Raw genomic sequence first — 24,064 nt, 5'->3', positions numbered from 1 at the left:
TAATGCATTTATTGACTACTGTGTGCCAGATGTTATACTAAGAGGTGTGGATCCAAACACTGGCAGGCAAGGCAGTCTTTGCTCCTAAGGAACTTGTGTTTGAATGAAGAAAATTGGAAAAGGAGCTAGGAGTGCAGAGGCATGACTTGGAAATGGCCAGGATGTGACATGGTGGCCTGGTGCAGAGCAAGATGAGACCAGAGTTCAAGGAAAAGGCAGTGATGTCCAGACTATAGGCAATGTGGTATAGAGATGAGAAGAGAGGTAGGGGCTTGGTGCCAGGCAAGATGAGATGAGGTAGAATCTCAGGGCTAAGAGCCCAGTTTTTTTTTGGCAGGGCAATGAGAGTTAAGTGACTTGCCCAGGGTCACACAGCTAGTAAGTGTCGAGTGTCTGAGGCCGGATTTGAACTCAGGTCTCCCTGAATCCCCAGCTGGTGTTTTGTCCACTGTGCCACCTAGCTGTCCCCAAGAGTCCATTTTTTCTGGGGTCATAGTCTGAGGTTCAGGTGAGAGGGAATGAGATGATGGCCACAGGGGCAGGCAGCACCACTGAGATATTGAGAGGTGGCTTGAAGGTTGGGTGTAGGATGACTTGAAAGGATGTATGTCAGAGCCTGACTTTCCAGGGACAAGTCTTTTGATCTGTCTGGCCTGCCATCATCCATCCTCCCTCTTAACTGTCCTTTCTGTCCATATGACCCATTTGGCAATAATAATAATAACAATAATAGTAACAACAATAATAGTTATGATGATGATAAGCAGAATGAAACAATGGAAGGGTGATCAGAGCTTCATCCCAGGGCACTGAAGTTAGAAGGTATTAATTATGTTTTTAGTCCTCTGTTGTTGTTGAGTCATTTCAGTTGTGTCCAACTCTGTGACCCCATTTGGGGTTTTCTTGGCAAAGATACTAGAGCGATTTGCCATTTCCTTCTCCAGCTCATTTTACAGATGGAGAAGCTGAGACAAAAAGAAGCTGAGTTCAGTAACTTGCCCAGGGTCACGTAGCTAGTAAGTGTCTGAGGCTGGATTTGAAATCAGGCAGATGAGTCTTCCTGACTTCAGGCTTGCTACTGTATCCACTACCTAGGTATCCCGTAGTCCTTGAGTTATCTTATAAACAAAAAGAGCTTGGTACTTACTGGGTAAGGTAGTTAAAATAGGTCAGTTATGTGATAACACTTGGCTAATGGTCCAGTGGAAACTACTACATATTAGACTTAGGGAAGCTCCTCTCACCCCCATCTTGTCTTCTCTTAGGGCAGTATGGTGCAGTGGAGAGAACACCAAATTTGGAGTTAGAGGATCTGAGTTCAAATCCTACCTCTCTTACTTACATGGGCTAGTCACTTCACTTCTGTTTCCTCATCTGTAAAATGATGGGGTTGAACTAGATGATTTCTGAGGTTCTGTGTAGCTCTAAATATACAATGCTGCCTAGACCAAGCATATTGGATTGATCTATCTCCCCTCCATCAGACATGGGTGTATTTTCTATCCATTGACAGAGCCACATGGTCTCCAGCACCCACACACTTGAGAGACATGAATGTATAGCTTTCGAGGACTCAAACCAGTGGGGTATTTTTATGGCTAATTCAGATGTTATTGAATTAGCAAGGGAGAAATTTGGGCTCCATATGTCTTTGTCAGAAGCAAATAAAGCTATCTGTTGTAAGCTTGACGTTAACTTAGTCTTCACTGGGAAAGAACAATCAAGCAAATTTAATCTATTTATACAAAAGTAACTCTGTCCCTGGAGTGAGTAAACATAATTGGGGGAGCTCTGTTTAAGATCGTAAAGTGCTTCTAACTCTTTTGAAGGAACAAAAAAGGGGAAGAAGAAAAATGGGTTTCTTAGGCTTATGAAAACCCAGAAGGAATGGCTTCATTTTGTTTGCGCATACAATCTGCTAACTCTTGTAGATGATGGGAAGGGGGATAATTTCCAAATAATAGGTACACAGTGTAAGTCTCTGTTGGGGGAAGGGGAGTTGTTTAAGATGCTCTGAAGCTGAAGGGGAATCCAAGGGAAAGTCTATCCCTCTGTTTGTATTTTCAAGGTCTAGAGGTGTGTTTGGAGGTTCTTTGGGGCATCTTGCCTCCTGCCCTTGTATTCCTGAACCTTAGAAGAACTCAAGGAAACATGGTTGCCCATGTTAGAATGTTTCAGTGCTCAGAGGCATTATATCGAAGAATTCACAGTAGTATCCAAACTTTACCCCCAAAGCCATGGGGAATCTGTAGAGTAGGGCGGGTGGGAACGAGGGCAACATCATCCTTCTGATCAACCAGATTCACAACCTTCGAGTCATCCTCACCTTTTCCTTCTCCTTCATCCCCAGTATCCAATTCATAGTCAAGTCTAATATTGCCCTCCTGTGCAGTCTGGTTCAAATTTCGTGTGACCGCTGGCGAGTCACTTACCCTGCTCTGGAAGCCAGGTTCCTCCTCAGAAGAGAAGTATAGGGGTTGGATTACGTGGCCTTGGCGGTCTCTTCCAGCTCTCAGTCTATGGTCTTTTAATGCTGACCTCTGCGAGAATGAAAAGAAAACATCTTCCTGGTGCTTGATTTGAACAAATCATAGCAATGATATATAGGGAATTGTGAATACAAAGAAAAAATGAAAAACATGGCTTCTAAGGGCTTATAGCCTCTTGGGAGGGAGATTGAGCATGTGTACCCAAGGTGTCAAATGCAAGATGTTTGGGCAGCACTGCAGCCGGCAACATGCCCAGTGCAGCCCTGACCCAGATTGCAATTGGAAAGTATTTAACAGAATAAATGTTCTACAGAGTAGAACATAGATAATGTTAATATGTGGTTTTCTAAGTCAATATGCAGCCAGCAGGGATCCTTCTGCATGGTTTAGTGGTCTCTATTTCTATTTCTGTGAGGCACCACTGATATATGAAGATAAGTAAATACGTGATTATTTCAGGTGAGGGAGAGCACTAGGAAGGGTCCTTCCTAAGAGAAGTGGCACTTGAGTTTTGAATCCTTAAGTTAAGGATTTTAAGGGCTGGATTGCCATGTTTGGGGAACAGCAAATAGGCAAGTTTGGCTGGAAAGAACGTGAGGGGCATGATGGTGAAGTTAGCTAACAGGGAAGGCTAGAGGTAGACTGGCAAGGACTTTTACTGCTAAACTGTGAAATAGTATGTTATCCTTGAGGCAATAAGTGTGTAAGGAGGGAATATGGCAAGATTGATATTTTGGGAAGTTTATATTGGAAGCTTATGGAGAATGGATTAAGAGGTGTAACTAGAAGGAGGGTGACCACTCAGGAAGCTGTTCTAGTTGAGAGGTATTGAGGGACTGGACTAGCTTAGGTGCCATGTGAATGGAAATAAGAAGATGCATCAGAGAAATATTGAAATAGAATTGAGAAGACTTGGCTATGAATTTGGATATTGGGGATGAAGGAGAAGGAAAAGGTGAGGATGACTCGAAGGTTGTGAACCTGGTTGATCAGAAGGATAATATTGCCCTCAACCAGGGATTCTTAACTTGTTTTTGTGTGTTGTGGACCCCTTTGGCCATCTGATAAAGTCTGTGGACTCCTCAGAATAATGCCTTTAAATACTTAAAGTCAAATGCACAGGACTACAAAGAAGACCAGTTATATGAAAATATACTTATTAAAATATTTTAAAGGGTCATGACCCCCAGGTTAAGAACCTTTGCTCTGCCCCACTCAAAAAAGAGAAATTTGGAGGAAGGGCAGGGTTAAGGAGAAGGATGATTGAGTTTTAGGCATGTTGAGACTGTGATATTTGTAGGATAGACACATGGTAATGTCAAGGAGGAAGTCAGGGATGTGTCACTGGCTGTCAGAGCTGGACATAGAGGTAACCCAAATGTCTTAGTGCATTTGGAAGCCATGAAAGCTCCCAATTGTACTAAAACTTTTGGGATACCACGTACAGATCTGGGAATCATCTGCTTAGAGACAAGAAGTGAAGAGCTGGAGAGATCATCAAGTGGGTGTGGAGAGAAAAGAGATTCAGTTCCTTACCAGACCTTTGGTGAATACTCACACTTAGGAGACTGAGGAGAAGTCAGATAACATGTGGATGTTATTTGTTTGATTCCAAGGATGTTAAATTATAGACATTTTGAGAATACTTTCAACAGATGAATTACGATGAAGTATCCTCCCTCACAGTGTCTTATGTCATATCGGCAGGCAGCTAGGTGGCATAGTGGATGGACCCCTGGGCCTGAAATCAGGAAGACCTGAGTTCAAATCCATGTGACCTTGGGTGAGTTGCTTAAGACCTTTTTGCCTCAGTTTCCTCATCTGTAAAATGGGGATAATAGCGCCTGTCTTCCAGGGTTCTTGTGAGGATTGACGGAGATAATTCTGAAGTGCATAGTATAGTGCTTGCCACAAAATAATCACTATATACATTGATTATTATTATTATTATTAGTTACAGTATATCTTTATGCTATGTTATTGGGGTTACAATAATAATTTGCTAGATTCTGCCTATAACCCCTGGACTTTAAAATTAGGAAAGGACCTTGACAAGCTGGAATGCATCTGGTCATTAGTGAAAAAAAAAATCCTGAATTTGAAGTTGGAATTTGAGTTTGAATCCTGACTTGGCTACTAACTAGCTATGTGACCCTGGGCAAGTCACTTAACTTTTCTGAATCTCAGTTTCCTCATCTGTAAAATGAAATTGTTGGACTAGATATCTTGGAGCCTTTCCAAAAGTATTTCCTAAGAACTGTGAATGTTTTGTGTCGAGGATGAATGACTGAATCAATCAACAGGCATTAATGTGCAAAGCAGTGATGTAAAGACAGTGGTGAAACTGCCTTAGGATATTTGTCCTGTAGGAGAGAGGTTGGGCTTATTCTTCTTGGCCCCAAGACAGCTTACATTCTAAGCATCAAGAGGGAAAGAAAGAAACATTTATTAAGCAACTACTTTGTGCCAGACTTTCTGCTAGGTGCTGGGAATACAAAGATAAAAGTGAAATAATGTAACCCTTCAGTGTTGAAGGCATTGAGGTGGCTAAAATCAGTAGACTAGGAAAACCTGAGTTCAAATCCTGCCCCAGACACTTACTGGCCAAGTAAAGCTAGGCTGCTACTTAACCTCTCTCAACCTCAGTTTCCTCATCTGTGAAATATGAATAATAATTGCACTTACCCCAGGGTGGTTATAGTGGTCAAATGAGATGATACATGTAAAGTTAACATTGAGGTGCTATGTACATGCTAATTATGATTCTTGTAGTGGGACCAGGTCAGATTCAGCAGAAGAAAGTCCTGTGCTTCAATTTCCTTTAAAAATATCAGGCTATAAATCTTCTCATAGGACCATCTAAGCATGACCAGAGACAATTTGCAAAGCCAGGATGACCTAGCATTTGGGCATGCTTTCTGTGCTTGCAGGTTTCATGGCTTTGCCAGTGGTCCCAGAGCATTCTGGGTGTGTTCTTACCCCAATGCACTTAGCAGACTTATCACACACTACAAGGGACTGTCAGGTTTTTGGGGAGGCTTGTTCTAATGGCTGTGGTTCCTGACTCAATAGATAATCGATCACAAATCAGCCTGTCACTATATTATCGAGCTCCTGCTTGTGGGTCTGTGCTGTGATAGGGGAGGACTCAAAGTGTGTGGGGGGGTTCTGACCTTATGCATGTTAACATTTTAAAAAAGATGTTGTGGCTCTGGACTTGAAATCAGGAAGACCCTGGTTTGAATCCTGCCTCAGATTCTTACTAACTGTGTCATCCTAGGCAACTCATTTGACTGCTTCCAGCCTCATTTCCCTCATTTCTAAAATGAAGATAATAGCACCACCTCTCAGAGGATCAAATGAGTGAATATAAATCTTTACATACTGTATACATGTCAGCTTCTCTTAAGGACTGGCCTTAAGCAGAACTGTGAAATAGGTGATTTGCTTATGACAACCTGAGCCTCTCCATTCTGTGTCCTTTTGATCCTGTGGATATGGGTCCTCATCCCTTTAAGGGACCTTGTGCTCTCATAAGTATCTTTTCTCTCCCATTCTCTTTTTCTCTTTCTTTTAGAGAGGAGGAATTTCTGCCAGAAATTCTGATGAGCTGTTTCGATGTATGATTCAGTTCCTTTGCTCCAAAGCCAGTGGGTTTTTACTAGGTATTTATAGGTTCACAGATTAAGAGCTGGAAGGAACTTCAAAGGTTTCTTAGCCTAATCCCCTCATTTTGTTGTTCAGTCATATCAGTTGTGTCCAACTCTTTGTGACCCCATTTGGGGTTTTCTTGGCAGAGATCCTGGAGTGGTTTGCCATTTCCTTCTCCAACTCATTTTCCAGATGGGGAAACTGAGGCAAAGAGGGTGGAGTGACTTGTCCACAGTCACACTGCTAGTGAATTTCTGAGGCCAGATTTGAACTCAGGAAGATGAGTCTTCCTGACTCTGAGCCCAGCAGCACTCTGCACAATGGCACCACCTGGCAGGTAAATGGAAACCCACAGAAGTTGCACAAGACTTGTCCAAGGTCACATTGTGTCACAAGTGGTAAAGCTGGGATTGGAACCCAGGATCTTTGGCTCCAAGATCATTGTACTTCTCATCGTACCTTTTGCTATTTGGCTATTTTAGTTAATTTGTTTCTTGCCAGGATAAATGGGGAATATTAGAGTGAGTCCTAAATATTTTACAAATCCAAATTTGCAATGAAAAGAACCATGGATTTGGAGTCAGGAGACGTGGAGTCAAATTCAGCTTCTGTTATTGTACTTATGTGACTTTGGCCAAGGCATTTGATTTCTCTGGAGCCGTGTTTCCCCTTCTGTAAGATGAGGGAGTTGGACTGGATTTTCTCCAAGCTTCTTTCCTGATAAAAATATATGTGGTGCAGCGAATAGAATGCCATATCTGAAGTCAGGAAGATCTGCTTTCAAATCCAGCCTCAGATATGTATTTGTTCTATGACCCTGTGCAAGTCACTTAACTGCTTTCTGCCTCAGTTTCCTTCTCTGTAAAATGGGGATAATAATAACAGTATCGACCTCCCAGGGTTGTGAGGCTAGAGATGTTTGTAAAGTGTTTAGCAAAACTTAAAGTGGCCATATAAACGCCAGCCAGTAATCGTACTATCGAGGACCTCAGTTTCCCCATCTGTAGAATTATGGAGTTGAACAAGATCACGCCTGAGCTTCCTCCTATCCCTAAATTTGTATTGCATTATGTCAGTATTGGTAGTACCTCCACGAATGCAAATCCTGACCACAGTGTGACTTAGTAGATGATCTTTGGGAGATGCTGTGGGTCCTAAACCCATAACTCTAGTTAACTTGGCCAACATATTGTTTTTCCTTTGGAAGATTTTAAAGCTCCTTGATGGCAGGAACCATATCATTTTTATTTCCATTCGTCAAGAAGAGCCTCAAGGCTAACCTGAACTTGGCAAAATGAGTTCTCTGATAACAGACGCAGCGTCCTTCCACTGGCTGCTACTTGAAGCCCTTCAAACTTGGGAAGAGCTACCAGAGCTGACCTTCTTTTGGCAGAATTTTAAGGGTCCTGTTCCTATCATGTTCAGATACCAGAGGAGGACTTTACTAAGTGTCTCTGGCTTAACCTTCTTTTCCAGTCAGTCAGCTTCTCTAAGCCCCTGCATTTCTCCACCCGTGCTTCTTTGTTTTAGTGAGTGGCAGCTGATGTAGTGAATGGAATACTGGACCTGGAAACAGGAATACCTGGACTTAAACCTACCCCTCAGACTCTGGGAATGTTTCCATGCCTTAGCCTCCTCACCCTGTTGTTTGTCCTTCATTCCTGGAGAGGACCAATGAACCTAACTAATCTCAAGAATGATGTCTTGACTTACAAGTGAATTGGATTTAAGTGAGGCAAAGGTGTGCAAAGTCATCAGTCTTGCTCTTAGATGACTAATTTTTCATTCTGCCTCAAGCCTCTTTGCACTTGAGTCAAGTCTCTATACAACTGCCAAAGTTAGTTGTTGAAAGAGAAGGCCTAGATTCATCACCTTACTTCCCCACACAGTACATTTATATGGTTCCCTATTGCTTCTAGGACCTTAGAGTCTTAGAGACGAAAGCATGGCTTATGCTGGATAAGGGGAGGGAGAATTCTGTCCTAGTGGTCTTATGTAGAATTGAACATACAGAGGGAAATGGTGATACTGTAGTAGACATAAACTCTTCTAAGAACCAATCTAGGGGACAGCTAGGTGGCGCAGTGGATAAAGCACCAGCTGTGGATTCAGGAGGTCCTGAGTTCAAATCTGACCTCAGACACTTGACACTTACTAGTTGTGTGACCCTGATCATGTCACTTAACCCTCATTGCCCTGCAAAAAAATCAATCTAGATCCTTTTGACTCAGGTTGACCTAAACCATATAGATTTCTCAAAGCTAATCTGGAAACAGTTGTACTACTTAAATTATCTTCAGTCCAAACTTTCAGTATTTGGGCAGAACCTTGTAAGGTAGCTTGACATAGATGGTAGATGACATCAGGAATAATTCCCATTGGAATAGATGGGCTGGGTCGCCATAAGGTTACTAACTACTCCCCTCAGATTTCTAGGTGTAACCCTGAGGGCATAGATTTCTCATTGATAACTATACAGATAGACTTTACTTAGCTTTTAGGAAGGGGCATTTACTAAGTTGGAGACAGCTAGATGGCTCTGTGAATAGAACGATGGGTCTGGAGATTGAAAGACCTGATGTCAAATCTGACATCAGACACTTCTTAGCTGTGTGACTCTGTACAAATCACTTACCTTCTGCCTTATGCACTGGAGAAGAAAATGGCCAACCACTCCATTCTATTTGCCAGTGACAGCACTGGCGTGCTATGGTCCATGTGATCACAAAGAGTTGGACACGACTGAATGACTGAACAACAATATTATTTACTAAGCTGGTATAGTAAAAACAGTTGGTATAAGAAGTTTAGGGGATTATCTCACAAGTACAGAGATACACTGGAGAATAGGCTCTAACTCTATAACAGTGTTATCAAGTGCAGATAGAAACAGGGACCCCTAAACCATACATAAGTGTCCCTGTGGGTCACCTGGACTTAGAAACCAACAAAAACATCTGTATCTGGTTGTTTTTATTTATTTTGTTAAGAATTTCCATTTTGTATTTTAACCTGGTTTGGGCTGTCCTTAGAAGTACTGTTGTCCATGTATGCCTGTACATTTCCCTTTCTTGTAGAGTGATGCTGTGAGGTACCCATGTAGGCTATGCTGGATGCCCTTTCTTGAGTGTTTAGATGCTATGCTTCCCTGGTGCTACTGAAGATGCTTCTTCCCTCAGGTAGTTACCTTTATCCGTCTGTTTTTGTCCTTGATGTGTTCTTTTGATTAATGGTCTGCTGCTGGTTCACTGTTTCTGATAATATGATCAATGAGGGAAGAGTGGAACACTCCTTTTAGGTCCATGCCTCCCCCACTCCAGTAAAAGCATAAAGGTCTAGCTTTTTAAGGCATACCTGCAGCTCGAATCCTGGCTCAGATACTTGCTAGCTGAGTGACCCTGGGTAAGTCACATAACCTTGCTTTTCTTCAGTTTCCTTATCTATAAAATGAGGAGGGTTGGACAAGATGGCCTCTAAGGTCCTTTCTAGCTCTAAATATATTGTTTTATCACACTAGGATATCCATGTTGCTTGAAGTAGAAATGATGGATTTTTTTTCCTCATTGAATTTACTCATTTTCTTTTCTCCCTCTTCAATTCTGATCGACAAATGGGCAGAGACTGGGAGGAAGGGCCAACCCATTCTCCATACCATTGCTAGCCTGATATTTCTTAAACATTACTGTTTTTATATGTTAGCTTTGTCTTTCCTGCAAGATTATAAGCTCCTTGAGGGCAGGCATCATACCTTTTACTTGGGTATCCTCCACAGTCACTAGCATATGGGAAAAAGTTTTGTGACACGTTGGAAGGAGCAATGGATGTTCAGTCAAAAAAACAGTTCAAATTTCTGTCCTTCTACTTAACTAATTCTGTGACTCGTGGAATGTCACTCCATCTGGCTGAGTCAGCCTACTCATTTATAAAATAGAGACAAGTACTTGAACTATTTCCCTCACTCTGTTGTTGTAAGGAAATACTCTTTAAGCAGTCAAACATCTCCTGATTTAATAGATTAGATTTTAAGCTCCTTGAGGAAAAAGACTTGCCTTATTTATCTTATATCTGCTTCTGGAACCAGCACCTAAGAATTCACAGATTCCCAGTAAACAACTGTTTATTAATTTGGGGTAGCAACATTCTGGACCAGGTGTGAGTTGAACCAAACAATTGGTTTTGTTATATCCCCTGAATTATTTTTCACCCTGTAGTTTCTAACATTTTTTTTTTGGTGAGGCAATTGGGGTTAAGTGACTTGCCCAGGGTCACACAGCTAGTAAGTGTCAAGTGTCTGAGACTGGATTTGAACTCAGGTCCTCCTGAATCCAGGGCCAGTGCTCTATCCACTGTTCCACCTAGCTGCCCCAGTTTCTAACATTCTTAGCGGGGAAACTAATAGCTTTCCAGCATCATATCTTACTGAAAGAGGGGCATTTGAAGGTGACATGTTTATGGCAATTTTCCTTCAGAGAACCTCTCTCAATCCTTTGTCTATAAAACTAGCCCAGGGAGAGTGCCCCTGGAAGTTATACAAACTTCTACATTGCTCAGAAACTCCTTGCTTTCTGTCCATAAGCACACTGCCCAAGGCCATTAAAAACACGGTGTCTTTTCTTGCAGTCATAGCTTGCCTTAAGCTGTTGTCCCTGGTGTCAGCCACCATTCTTTTCCACATTACTTTCTGGAATTTATCCTTGCTGTGTCAATATCTCTGTGTTCTTCCTCTGTACCTCTGTAGTTTGTTCTGGGCCTGCATAAATATGGGGTAGAACACCCTTTCCACCCAACTTCCACAGGTATGGGGTCAGTCTCACCTTACTCCCATTTTTTGAGGGGCCAAGTGGGATTCAGGAGGATGAAATTCTTGTCTGAGGAGAGGAGGAAGAGGAAGACAAGGACAGGGAATGTGGTAGTGGGGAGTGATGTACACTGGATTGGCCCTCAGCGAAGAAGTTTTAGGAAATGATGCCATGTTCCTGACTTGTTTATTTGGGGGAGCAACTGGACAAGAAAAGATGTCTTCTTTTATTACTAATATTTCAGTGTTGTTTTCTGGCAGAAAGAAGTAGAATATCACGGCTTCTGAAGACCTAAAACTTAATATCACCCAGAGGGCAACGGAGAGGCTCATGGTGGGTGGGTATGAGCAGGCATAATGTGATCAGAGTAGCCGTAGAAAGGGATGTCATGAAGGGATTGTATGATAGGAAGGAAAGATTGTCAATCATATGTCAAAGGGAGGCAGCTAGGTGGCACAGTGGGTAAAGCACTGGCCCTGGATTCAGGAATACCTGAGTTAAATCCGGCCTCAGACACTTGACACTTACTAGTTTTGTGACCCTGGGCAAGTCACTTAACCCCCATTGTCCCATAAAACAAAACAAAACAAAACAAAAATCATATGGCAGAGATAGTACTCTGAGGAAATCTCCTTAGCTAAGTCAAGGACGAGCCAGGTGAAGAAGACCTTGAGCTTCTTGTGGGAGTTTTATAAGAAATGGACACATGGACCCCTTCCATGTAGGTGGGGCTTTGGCCTGTTTCTTCAGTTTTTGATTTTGTTAATATATTTTGCTTTTTACACCCCAACAATTTCCTACTATAGTCTCTCCCAGTGACTATTTGTTTATAACAAAGAGAAACAGTTGAGTAAAACCAGATGAAAAAGTAACTGTGTCTAACAGCATATCCAACATTCCATGCCAATAGTCACCTGCCTCTCTACCAAGGGGAGGAAATATGTTTCACCATCTCTTCCCTGTGACCAAGATTGATCATTGTAATTAATCAGTGTTCAGTTGGGTTTTGGTGGAGCTTTCACTATTATAATCATTGTGTTTAGGCAAGCCACTCACTGTCTTAGTGCCACAGGCAATTCTCTTAGATTATAAATTAGAGAGCAGAGGCCAATTTACATTGACACAGGGAGTTTCCTTACCAGGAATGTCTCAGACCAATGGAATCACAGGCCTGATTAACAGTTCCTGCCCCATCCCCAAAGTAATTATGTATATTCTTCCATCCATTTAATCAACAAGAAATTATTAAGCACCTACCATATGCTAAGTACTGTGCTACGTCATAGGGATATACATACTTTCTTGGCTCCATATATATCTTTTCATATTTCTCTGATTTTAATTTTTTTTGAAGGGCAATGAGGGTTAAGTGACTTGCCAAAGGTCACACAGCTAGTAAGTGTCATCAAGTGTCTGAGGCTGGATTTGAACTCGGGTCTTACAATGTACAGGTCTCTGACTCTTTTTTTTTTTTATTTGAATGTTGTCATTAAGTACACAGGTCTAGATTCTATCACATATTTAAAATATTTTCTGGTATTTTGTATGTACAGGTCCTTTGTGTGACTGTTTATTACTTATATTCATGATCATCTAACTCTTCACTTGTTGCATGAAGTACTATCAAAGGGTGGCAGGTGTCAGTGATAGTAGCCTTGGACAATCGTCAGGGACCCTTGAGGATTCTGTTTAAGCAAGGCTTGCAGAACCCCTTAAGGGCCCCTCAACCTTTATGCTTAAGCAAGGCTTGTGCAAACATGCCCCTTCCTCTTTGTTATTTTTACATTCCTACTCCTGATACATCCTGTTTTCCCAAACCCCTGCCCCACTTAAGCAAACACCATTGTTCTAGAATTGCCACAAATGCAGTATCACTCACATAGCCCTCTGGTACATAAGCAACATGTATACCCTCAATAAATTTGCCTTCTTTGCCATCAGCAAAGAATGCCCTTCTGATCCCAGCTTTGACTCTCTCTTTGTTTTCTGCGTCTTCCTGTAGCAGCTTTCGGGTTCTGAACCTTCATAGCTAGCCTCTGAGGGAGGCTGCCGCTCGCAGACAATTGTGGATCATTATAATTTTTTAGCAAAAGTTTTGGTGAATGTTCTTTTGGGCATTATGATCCATAACATGTGATGTTCATGTCCTAATACTTTGAAGTCCTCTCTTTGACTAGACTTTGGCCACTCTCTTCTTGAAGAAGTAATGTATACTGTATACTTCTGGTGCCTTACTGAAATAGAGATAGCATTATAAACTAGAGCCAGGATAGTGGAATGCATTGGGGTCAGTGTTGACTAGAAACAGAGCCCTCTAAGTTGCTTAATTTTTAAAAATGTTTGATTATATTTTTATTTTTGTTTATTTTGTTAAATATTTACAAACCATATTTTAATCTGTCTTGGGCTACACTTGGGAGTGTTATGGGCCATGTGTCTGACATGTCTTTTCCAGGATATTTATGATATTTCATCTAAATAAAGATAGCATTAGAAATTAGAGACAGTGTGGTAGACAGAATACTGGAATTATTCTTTAGAAATCTAGACTTAAATCCCAACTGAACCACTTAATTCCTATGGATTTAACTTTGAACTGGTCATTTTCTACCTCTGAGTAGTCTTTCCTATAAGATGAAGGGGGGTAGGGGGTATCATTGGATGATCTCTGAGATCCCATTTAGTTAGGATTCTCTGACATCATCTTTAGGAAAGCATTCTTAGGAAGTACTTGATACTGTTATAGTAACCAAGATTCTTAGGAAACAATACACTGATTAATGAAGATCAGTAGAAAGCAACGTTTTGTTATTGAAAAATCTTTTTAAAAAAGTGAATAGCAGTTTAATATAGTGAACCATATTTCAACAAAAAATGTGCTTTTCACTTCCTAGGGAGAATTAAATGTTTCCTTAACCATTGAAGATCTTATAGTGACTTGGGGTTCATCATTCTGAACAAGACTTTCTACTCCATAGCAATATGGATCCTAAAGACTTGGATTTGAATCCTGCTTATGCCTCTTGCTATCTGTATAACCTTTGATAAATTACTTCATTTTGGGGTCTCAATTTCCTTAAGGAATTAAATTAAAAGGATTATGTGAGATTTTTTTTTTTCAGGGCAGCGAGGGTTAAGTGACTTGCCCAGGGTCACATAGCTAGTAAGTGTCAAGTGTCTGAGGCTGGATATGAACTAAGGTTCTCCTGAATCCAGGGTTGGTGCTTTATCTACTGTGCCACCTAGCTGCCCTCAAGGTGAGAAGGAGATAGGGTGCTGGACTTGAGTTTAAATCTAACTTCAGAATGGATATGTGACCCAGGGAAGGTCATTTAACCTCTCAGCCTCACTTTTTTTCCTATGTAAAAATAGCACCTACCTTCAAGGGTTGTTGGGTAGATAAAATAACATATTTATAAAGGACTTTGCAAACTTTAAAGCACAATTATAAATGTTATCTATTATTATTAAAGTCCTTTTATTAGTTATTAGTTATATGTACATATAGTTATTATTGTTATCAATCATCTATGTTTTATGCCACATATAGCCGCATGGACACTGATTTTCGGTGTAGAATGTATAGGAGACTGAGTTGGATGTACTGAGACCATGTGCATGTCTCCATTCCCCCACCCCCTTCATGGACCCATCTGGGATTAGGGCCAGGGAAGGCATCTTCCAAAGGCTAGGGTTATTCTTCTTTGAAGTTTGTGGTTATGTATGTATATAGGATAATGGTGGTGGTGAGGGGCATGAGGCTAATGAATCTGTTAGGAGTCCAACAATAATCTGAAGGGTTATTTGAGTCAAAGAGTCATTTGTCACCAGGCAACAAGTGTGTATATGGGGAGCAAGGACAGAAGACAGCTTCTTTCCACAAAAGTACTAGTTGATGATATGTCAGAAAAAGGAGGCATGGTGGAGGATCAAGCAAGGAACAAGGGATCCAAATGTAGCTGAGCTCACCTAAGTGCTACATGTTCCCAGTTGGCTTGTTTAGTATAATGATCTTGCCACCACTTTTTAGAGTCTTAATGTATTGGAACTAATCCTGGCCCTTTGAATCTCCTGCCTGAGATCGAGCTAGGGTCAGCTCTGTAGCCCTGTCAATGCTTTCTAAATTAGAAACCTGCAAGGTTACACGGTCACAGAAAACTGGACATGTCTTTTGGACTCAATACCCAATTGATGAACTAATATTCTCATCCTTTTCTTCTTCCTACTAAAAGTTCAGAAAAAGTTCCTCCAAAGTGGAATTTCATATCAGGTGGGTCCCAGTTTCCTGTACTTGAACTTGAGGAATATGTCTGAGCAAACATCATCCTTGGGGTAGGAGAACTTTGAGGAAGGAAAGAATACAAGAATGCTTGCATGAAATTCATAGCTGCTCTCATAGCCTGAGCTTTAACTTAAATACATCATCTTTAATAGGGAAGCTATTGGCTTAATGTTTGGTCCAATTGTAGTGTTTTAAATGTTTCAGCTACTAGGTATATGTGTGGGGCACATTATATTTCAGGAAATATAAAGTATATATACTATAAGTAATGAACATCATTGATAACCTGGAGAGTATTCGAAGGAGAGTAGAGAGGGTGGAGCAAGACCTTTGCATTGTGTTGTATAAAGAACTGGGAATGCTTACCTTAGAAAAGAGAAGACTTAAAGGTAACAGTGCCTGTCTTCAAGTAACTAAAGGCTTGAAATATGCAAGAAAGGATAGGCCTCTTCTTGGCTATGAGTAAGTTAGGTGGTGTAGTGGATAGAACACTGGACCTGGAGTTGGAAAACCCAAGTTCAAATGTGAACTCAGACACTTCCGAGCTGGGTGACCCTGGGTAAGTCACTTAATCTTTGCCTCATATTTGTTATCTGCAAAGTGGGGATAATAATTGTATCTACCTCCCTAGGGTATTGTGAAGAGAAATGAGATATTTGTAAAGTACTTTGCAAACCAGAAAGTGCTAAGTGCTTTTGGCTGTGATTATGGCAACAAACATTTATCATCATCGTCAACAACAATATCACCACAAAGAGTAGTAAAGTCTAAATGAGTGAAAATGACCGAAAGGAAAATTTAGGCTTGACCTACAGATAACTAGCAGTGGAATGGGAAGCTTTGGGATAAGGCGAGGTCTTACCAGAAATCTTCCAAGCAAAGGCTACATGACTATTTGTAAAATTTCATATAGAGATTTCTTGTTCAGGTATAAGTTGGCACAGATGATCAGGGAGGTCCTTTCCAACTCTGAGATTTAGTTAAGCTTTTGGTTTAACTGTTGGTCTAGTAGTCAATCCACTTATAGTGTTTTAAATGTATCTTTGTATAGATATGCCTGATGGGCATATATAAATATCATCTGTATACACACACACACACATTCATACTTAGGTTTTCTTATCCTAAAATACCTTCCTTTAAAAAGATGCATTTGTAGTCCTTTTGTATAGAAGATAATTATATCCTGACATATTTACTATCTTTTCTCATCTTATACTGGCAATCAAAACCAGAGGTAATGTGGATAAATAAAATCTATAGGTCACCTTTCTCCCCACCAGATGATGCAAATGCAGATTGTGGGATCAAGAAGTGTCAATATTTCCTCCTATGCAATGAATTTTACTTCAAATTTTAAAATGTTTTATTATTTTTAAACTTCACCTTCATTTATAAATATTTCCCTTCTCTCTTTTCTCCAGGGAGCCATTCCTTGTTTTAAAAAAGGAAGGATAAGTTCAATAACACCAACACATACCTATTTGAGTTTTTACCATATAGGCAATGTTTCACGTCCATAGTCTCTCTCCTATATAAGTGATATAACATAAAAACTGAGGGCATAGTGATAATTATCACTTATAGAGAGAGGATGATATGTATATTTTGATTGCTTCTTCAGGGACAATCTTGTTCCTTATAATTACATATTGTTCAGTTCCCCTCACCTCTTTTTTGCTTACATTGTCATGCATGTAATTTTCCTGATTCTGCTCATTTCACATTACACACTCAATATGTCTTCCTATGCTTCTCTGAGTTCTTCATATTTGTTCATTCTTAAGTCTAGTGATATAGCATCATATTTGTATACAGAATATTTTTTGTTGTTCAGCAGTTTCTTAACTGAAACATAGTTTCCAGTTTATAAATTTGTTGATGTATGTTGGACTTTTCTTTTGGCCTTTTACCTCATTTGAAAATTTATATTCTTAGTAGTGGGATGTCTGGATCAAAGAGTATGGTAATTTTCATCATTTGGGGGAAGGGATTACTTCCAAACTGTTGGCCAAAATGGTTAGATGATTTCATAGCCTCACCAGTATATTAGTGTGTCTGTCTTTGTGTAGCCTCTTCAAAATTAATTTCACTTGTCCTTTGTCATCTTTTCCAATTTGTTGATAATGAAGTGAAACTTCAAATTTGTTTTGACTTGATTCCTTTGCATTCCTTATTAGTGCTTTAGAGCTGTCTTCTAACATGATTGTTTATAGATTGCTTTTCTTCTTTTGACAATTGTTTATTAATATCCCTTGGGGCAGCTAGGTGGTGCAGTGGATAGAGCATCGGCCCTGGATTCAGGAGGACCTGAGTTCAAATCCGAGCTCAGACACTTGACACTTACTAGCTGTGTGACCCTGGGCAAGTCACTTAACCCCAATTGCCTCACCAGAAAACAAAAAACAACAATAACAAAAAATCCCTTGATTGCTTACCCATTGGGGAGTGACCCTTGGTCTTATATATTTGTATTAGTTCCTATTTGTCTTGGATATCAGATCCTAAAAAGATATTTGATGCCAAGATTTCTTTTCAGAGTTCAGAGCTTCCATCCTTCATCTAGCCATGTTGATTTTGCTCAAGCAAACATTTTCAATTTTATATAATTGACATTGATCATTGACTTTTTCAGGAAGAGTATATGTCTTCATGAAGGATGGCAATTTAAAACAAATAAAACTAAAGGGTCTAACATAAAAAAAACCTGAGGGCATGGTGATGATGATCACTTATTTAGCATGTTAATATTTGTGGAGCACTTGACATGTGTTATCTCATTTGATCCTCAGAACAACCCTATGAGGTAGGTACAATTGTTATCCCCATTTTACAGATGCAGAAACAGACTGAGAGGTTAAGTAATTTGTCCAGGGTCACATTGCTAATAAATATATGAGGCAGGATTTGAACTTAGGTCTTCCTTATTCCCAGTTCAGTACTCTGCCTAATGAGCCACAGAGCCAATTAGCCCTAATCTTTGGCCTGGACCGCGATATGGAGGAGTGATACCCAAGAGGTAAGAGTCCGATATCTTCTTTCCATCCTCCATTCCAATCAGTAAAAGATATTCATGCCTACATACCTTTCTCCTTCTTCCCTTCAGTGGTATTCCATTATAGACCCTCCATTCCACTCCTCTTAAGTTTTCAAGCAGTGCAGTATGATGCAAAGACTCCCTGAGAACTTTGCTCATTCTATGACAGCCGAAGCTTCCCAAACACCTTTGGACTTCAGTGGTTCTTCTTCCTCTGTGAGATTTTTGTAAAAGCAGAAAGAAGGAAGGGGAAGCAGGGGAAGGAACAAAGGAAAGGAGGTCTTCGGGAATAATCCTCCTGGGATTCCAAACTGCACCACTGGCTTTTCTCTTGAGATAGATCTGAGGAAATGCACTATAGACAAAAGCTATTTTGGGGATGTGCTAAAAACTTCAAAGGGGACAAGGTTAGTAATAAGTACTTGGTGTGACCGGTTGCTAACAATGATATGGAGGGTCAAGTTACTGTTCAGTAAAGTTAGGGAGGTGCTATATTGTCTCACTTGGTTCATATTTTCATGCTACTCCGTGCTAAGAGGCAGAACAGTTTAATGGATAGAGTGCTGTACTTGAAGTCTGGAAGACATGGGTTCAAATTCTACCCCATACACTTATTAGCTGTGTGGTGCATGTGAGGAACTTGTAAAACCTCTAAGATCTGTTAATACATGCCTACTGTTACCGAAAAGGTAGAGATTAAATATATTGCAAAACCAGTGACCTTTAACAACAAAAGGTTAATGCATGGTTAATTTATCACATTTTCTATTGTGACAATTTATGTATCGAGGTTCTAGAATGGATGAAAACTATCGGTTAAATGGGATATCCCACTAGATTAGAGATGGAAATTAATATAGCTCAAAAGTCTAAATGTAACATTTGAGTCCAACTTCTGATTTTATAAATAAAGAATTTAAGACTCTTGGAGATGGAGTGTTTCGCCCAAGTTCATCTAGCTAGTTTGGGATAGAAATAGGATATAACTTTGGTCCAAGGTGTGTGTGTGTGTGTGTGTGTGTGTGTGTGTGTGAACTCTCCATGCTGCCTATATAATCTATCATGTGATTAATGATTTATAGCTTTTACTCTATATGTGGACATGAGCCTTGGCTGATATCTCCTATGTAGTGATAGATAGTAAACAGTAAGTAGGCAAGCATTTACTCTGCCAATGTCAGCTTACGTCTACTTTGCCTACAGAATATAATCTCCATGAGGGCAGGGAATCTTAATTTTGTCTTTGTATTACCCGTACCTAGGACAATACCTGGCACATTGTAGGTGCTTTATAAATATTTGTATCGGGGCATCTAGGTGGCACAGTGGATAAAGCACTGGCCCTGGATTCAGGAGGACCCGAGTTCAAATCTGGCCTCAGACACTTGACACTTAGCTGTGTGACCCTGGGCAAGTCACTTAACCCTCATTGCCCTACAAAAACAAAAACAAAACAAACAAAATATTTGTATCAGATTATTATGGTAGATCACTTTTTTTTGGGCAAGGCAATGGGGGTCAAGTGACTTGCCCAGGGTCACACAGCTAGTAACTGTCAAGTGTCTTAGGTCGGATTTGAACTCGGGTCCTCCTGAATCCAGGGCCAGTGCTTTATCCATTTTGCCACCTAGCTGCCCTGGTAAATCACTTTTAACCTTTAACTTTTTGGAATCTGAAATTGACTCCCTTCCTTGCAGAGACTGAAGATAATGCATTCATATGGTTGCAAGAGTTCTACAGGAAATAAGGAGAACTGGGTTGTTTAGGTTGTGAAGACAGAGGAGGTTGATGGGGCATCATGATTCTCTTCAAAAACATGAAAGTCTTTCATATGGAAGAGGGATTAGTTTTGTCCTGTATGGTATCAGAGGGCAGGACTCAGACAACTGTTAGGAATGTCTCTATAAAAAAATGTTATTTTAAAAAATAGTCATCCTAATGGGTGCAATGAGTGGAAGTTTCAAAGATGCAAATTAGGCTTGATGTGAGTGGAGTGTAATGGGAGTGTGGAGCACAAAGGTGAGTTACATAAGGAAAAACTTCTTAACAATTAGAGCTATAAAAATGTAATGGAAAAACATTTATTAAGTAATTAATATGTACCAAGTGCTGGAGATGCAAACAGAAAAATGAGATTGCTCCTTCTCTTAAGGAGCTTCTGTTTTAATTAGTGTAGGCAGCACATAAAAATGTTAGGCTTCATGGCAGATGGAAAATCCAGTCGGCCCTTAGGGTTCAGTGCACAAAAGCAGCAGGGCAGACCCTAAATCTCTGGGGTGGTGGGAGGTACTGGCAAGACACATAGTGAACCAGTCTACAAGCATTTATTAAGCACCTCCTATGTCCTTGATAACTAAGCTGTGAATCTTATAATACAAATTCCAAAAAAAATGAGACAGTGCCAGTTAACAAGGAGTTAATGGTTTAGTGAGATAGAAAACAAGTACATACATAAATAGATCGAGCATGATTATGAAGTGAATCAAGATCAGTCTTACAAAGTAATGAAATATGTTAGGAAGGGAGAGTACTAGCAGTTTGGGGGGATCAGGAATGGCTTCCTGCAGAAGAGGGTGCTTGAGCTGCTTCTTAAAGGAACAGAGGGACTCTGAGTAGAGATGAGGAGGGAGTATTTTTCAAGTATGCCTATCACAAAGGTACAGAGACAGGCGTTGTGTGTGAGTTACCAACATGAGGCTAGGTGACTGGCTCACAGAGTATTAGTGGAAAAGTAATCAACAATTAGGCTGGAAAGATGGGTTGAGGTCTAGTTGTGTAGGGATTTGAAAGCTAAACATTGATATTTATATCTGATCATATAGGTACTAGGAAGCCACTGTAATTGATTAAGAGTATCTGGGAGGAGAAGGTGGTCAACAGTATCAAATGCAACAGATCATTTATGAATGATGAAGCCTGAAAGATCATATTAGTCAGTTAAGGTATCATTGGGGGAAAAAAGTAATCCTTTATAATTATGGAGAGAGCAGTTTGAGTTAAATGATGACTGTTGGGTAGTAGGATCATGAGAATGAGGGTTGTAGCATTGTGGGGCTCTGGGTTATCTTGGTCAGCAGTGGGTTTGTCCCTCTAATTGGAGGTCTTAAAGCAAAGGTGAGACGATCCATTACAAAATGTGTTCTAGGGGGATTCTTTTTTGGTTATAGATTGGATCAGATAGGTCCTTTCCTAATCTGAGTTCTATGATTCTCTGAGGACCACAGATGGTATTATTTAGAAAGTTAGTGGAACCTTCCCCTGGTCTGTGCAGGCTGTGGATATGTTTACTATGCCATGACGGATATAAAATGTAACTGGGAATCTTCGGTGACATTGGAACCTCAAGATATGTTAGATTCTTGCAATTATTCTTTGTTACTCTATAACCTATGTATCTTTTACTGTGTTCTAGTCTGGTAAACTGAAAAGGGAAGCAGTCATTCTAATGTTGCACTGAATGAAGTAGCGGAATGTGAAATACTTCCAAAAGGTTAAAAAACTTGCTCCCCTTTATGTGGCACTTGAAGCACTTTACATTCATTATGATGATAGAGTCATAAAAAGTTCCTATAATACAAAATGATGTCCATATCTTCTCTAGTCAATAAATGCTGACCACGTGTCCAGCAGTGTATTCAGTTCTAGTCATTTCAAGAGTTTTTTCTATGAAACCCCCTACCATTAGATGAAATCAAGTGTTGGTCCAAGAGAAACTGTTTGAAATGTGTGTTAATCATGTTCCACACAGCTGGCATTTCCATACACATTGCACTGCTGGCTATTGGGGATCACTGGCTTCTTTTTAGTTGCTGATTTCTGATGTTGTCCATGCGCGTGAAGACGATCCTGCTCACTGGCTAACTCTGCACCTCTGCTTTATTCGCAGCATCTGGCGAGGCCCCAATGTGAACTGCACAGACAGTTCGGGTTACACTGCTTTGCACCATGCAGCTTTAAATGGACATAAGTAAGTGCCGCTTGTTTAGACTGCAACTGGTCTTCTTCATGTATTTAGTTACAGATAATGAAGTTGATTCACTCAGGGTAGATGGATGACAGAGGACATCTGTCCCTTGGGGCCTGTGGTCACTTTGCTGGGGACAGTGCATTTGGAAAGGCTGTTAGGTAACTGCACGAACCATTTGGAAGCAACAGGGCTTTTCCTGGATACCCCTGTGTGGGGTGATTGCCAACTATAAAGAAGGAAAAGATACTCCAAGGTTATTAAACATCATCTCTTTGAACAGGGGGAGGGAAGTAACAAGTGGCAACTTTTAGAGAATAAGAAGGTAAAAATAAAGAAGCCTAATCTTGGCATGCTAGAGTGGCTGTAGTGGAATGCGTGCTGGATGTAGAGTTTAAAAGACCTGGATTTAAATCTAGGTTCTTCCACTCAATATCTGTATAACCTTGGTCAATGCATCTTAACCCATCTGAGCCTCAGTTTCCTCATATGTAAAATAAAGGACTTGGACTGGATGACCTGTCGAGTCCCTTTTAGCTCTAAATCTGTAATCTCATTAAATCATTCACTTCCAACCTTTACATTCTTTCTAAAAAGGGTTAGAAATGAAATCTTATGGAATTCTCCTAAATAGAGTACATGGAAGTCTCCTATGTTCACTTTTTAAATACTTTGCATTTTGGCCAATGGCTTCTTTGCTGTCATCTACTATTTCAAGTTTCAGAGCAACACTTAGGGCAGGGTACCTAGGGCTCTCTACCCACAGCAGAAGGATGTAAAGGGTGATAAGGCTTGATACATGTACTCCTTTAGTAGCAGTGTGTTACTGGACTTCAAGTCAGGAAGACTTGGGTTTCATTCCTGCTTTAGGGACAAATGACTTCACATCTCTGCATTTCGTTTTCCTCATTTGCAAAATGAGAGGGTTAGATTTGATGACCTGAAAGGTTCCTTCCAGCTTTAAATCTATGATTCTATGTTTTTATGTTCCCAGAGACTTGTCTCAGTGGCTTAATGATATGTGAGTCAAAGCAGAACTGGGATGTTGTGGAGCAGTTACCTGTATGACTAAAAGTTGTGAGAGGGGGACATTTCTTTTGTCTGAATCATGCAAATGAGTTAAGACAAGATTTCTGAACTTCTCAGATAACTGTGTAATCCCATGACCATTGTTGGTTATTCCCTATTCGAATGTCTGATTCTTTGAAATGTGAATCAGTGGGCATTTAGACCATTTTCCATTGGTTTTTGGACCTGTATGGGAAGGAGAAAATTTACTTTGGACACCCAAAGATTGTTTTTCTTAAGTTATTGAATTATCAGATCAGCTATGTTCTATACAGCAAGGCAATAATTACAACATGATTTAAGCCGTGTGGAGCCCTGCTGGTGTAGAAGTGCCCTCCTCTGATGCTGATGAGCAACCCATCTACAATATAATCTTAGCTGCCTGAGGACAAGAGAGGTTAAATGACTTGCTTGTGATCACACAGCTATTCTGTGTTAGAAGCAGTCCTTGAAGTTAGGTTTTCCTAATTCTGTGCCCATCCCTTGGTCCCCCATGCTGTGCTGGCTTGCTTGCATATCTCTTCCTGTAATCTTACAGCTCTAGCATTTGTTTCTTTGTATATAGATGTTCTATCCTGAGTTTTATTCTTGCTTACTTGATTTTCCATATTTTGTCCCTAAATACCTAATTTTCCACTTGCAACTTTGCCAGTCATTTTCATCCATTCAGAGGGAAAAAATGACCTGTTATATAATCCTCTTCACTATTCCCCACTACCACTTATAATTGGCATTTTTTTCCTGAGTAGATTTATTTCATTCTTTGTTTGTATG

At 40.3% G+C, this 24,064-nt stretch overlaps 1 protein-coding gene across 1 annotated transcript in view; it reads left to right on the top strand.

Annotated features, from left to right (window-relative positions):
• Positions 1 to 24,064, top strand: part of ANKS1B (ankyrin repeat and sterile alpha motif domain containing 1B) — a 1,325,415-nt gene that overhangs the window by 126,407 nt on the left and 1,174,944 nt on the right. The window contains 1 exon segment of the mRNA XM_043965259.1: positions 22,145 to 22,225. Coding sequence (XP_043821194.1) covers positions 22,145 to 22,225 — 81 coding nt within the window.

Source organism: Dromiciops gliroides, chromosome 5 (genome assembly GCF_019393635.1).
Source record: "Dromiciops gliroides isolate mDroGli1 chromosome 5, mDroGli1.pri, whole genome shotgun sequence".
NCBI lineage: Eukaryota > Metazoa > Chordata > Mammalia > Microbiotheria > Microbiotheriidae > Dromiciops > Dromiciops gliroides.
Note: the sequence above shows the minus strand (reverse complement) of the source record. Positions and strands in the feature narration are given on the sequence as shown.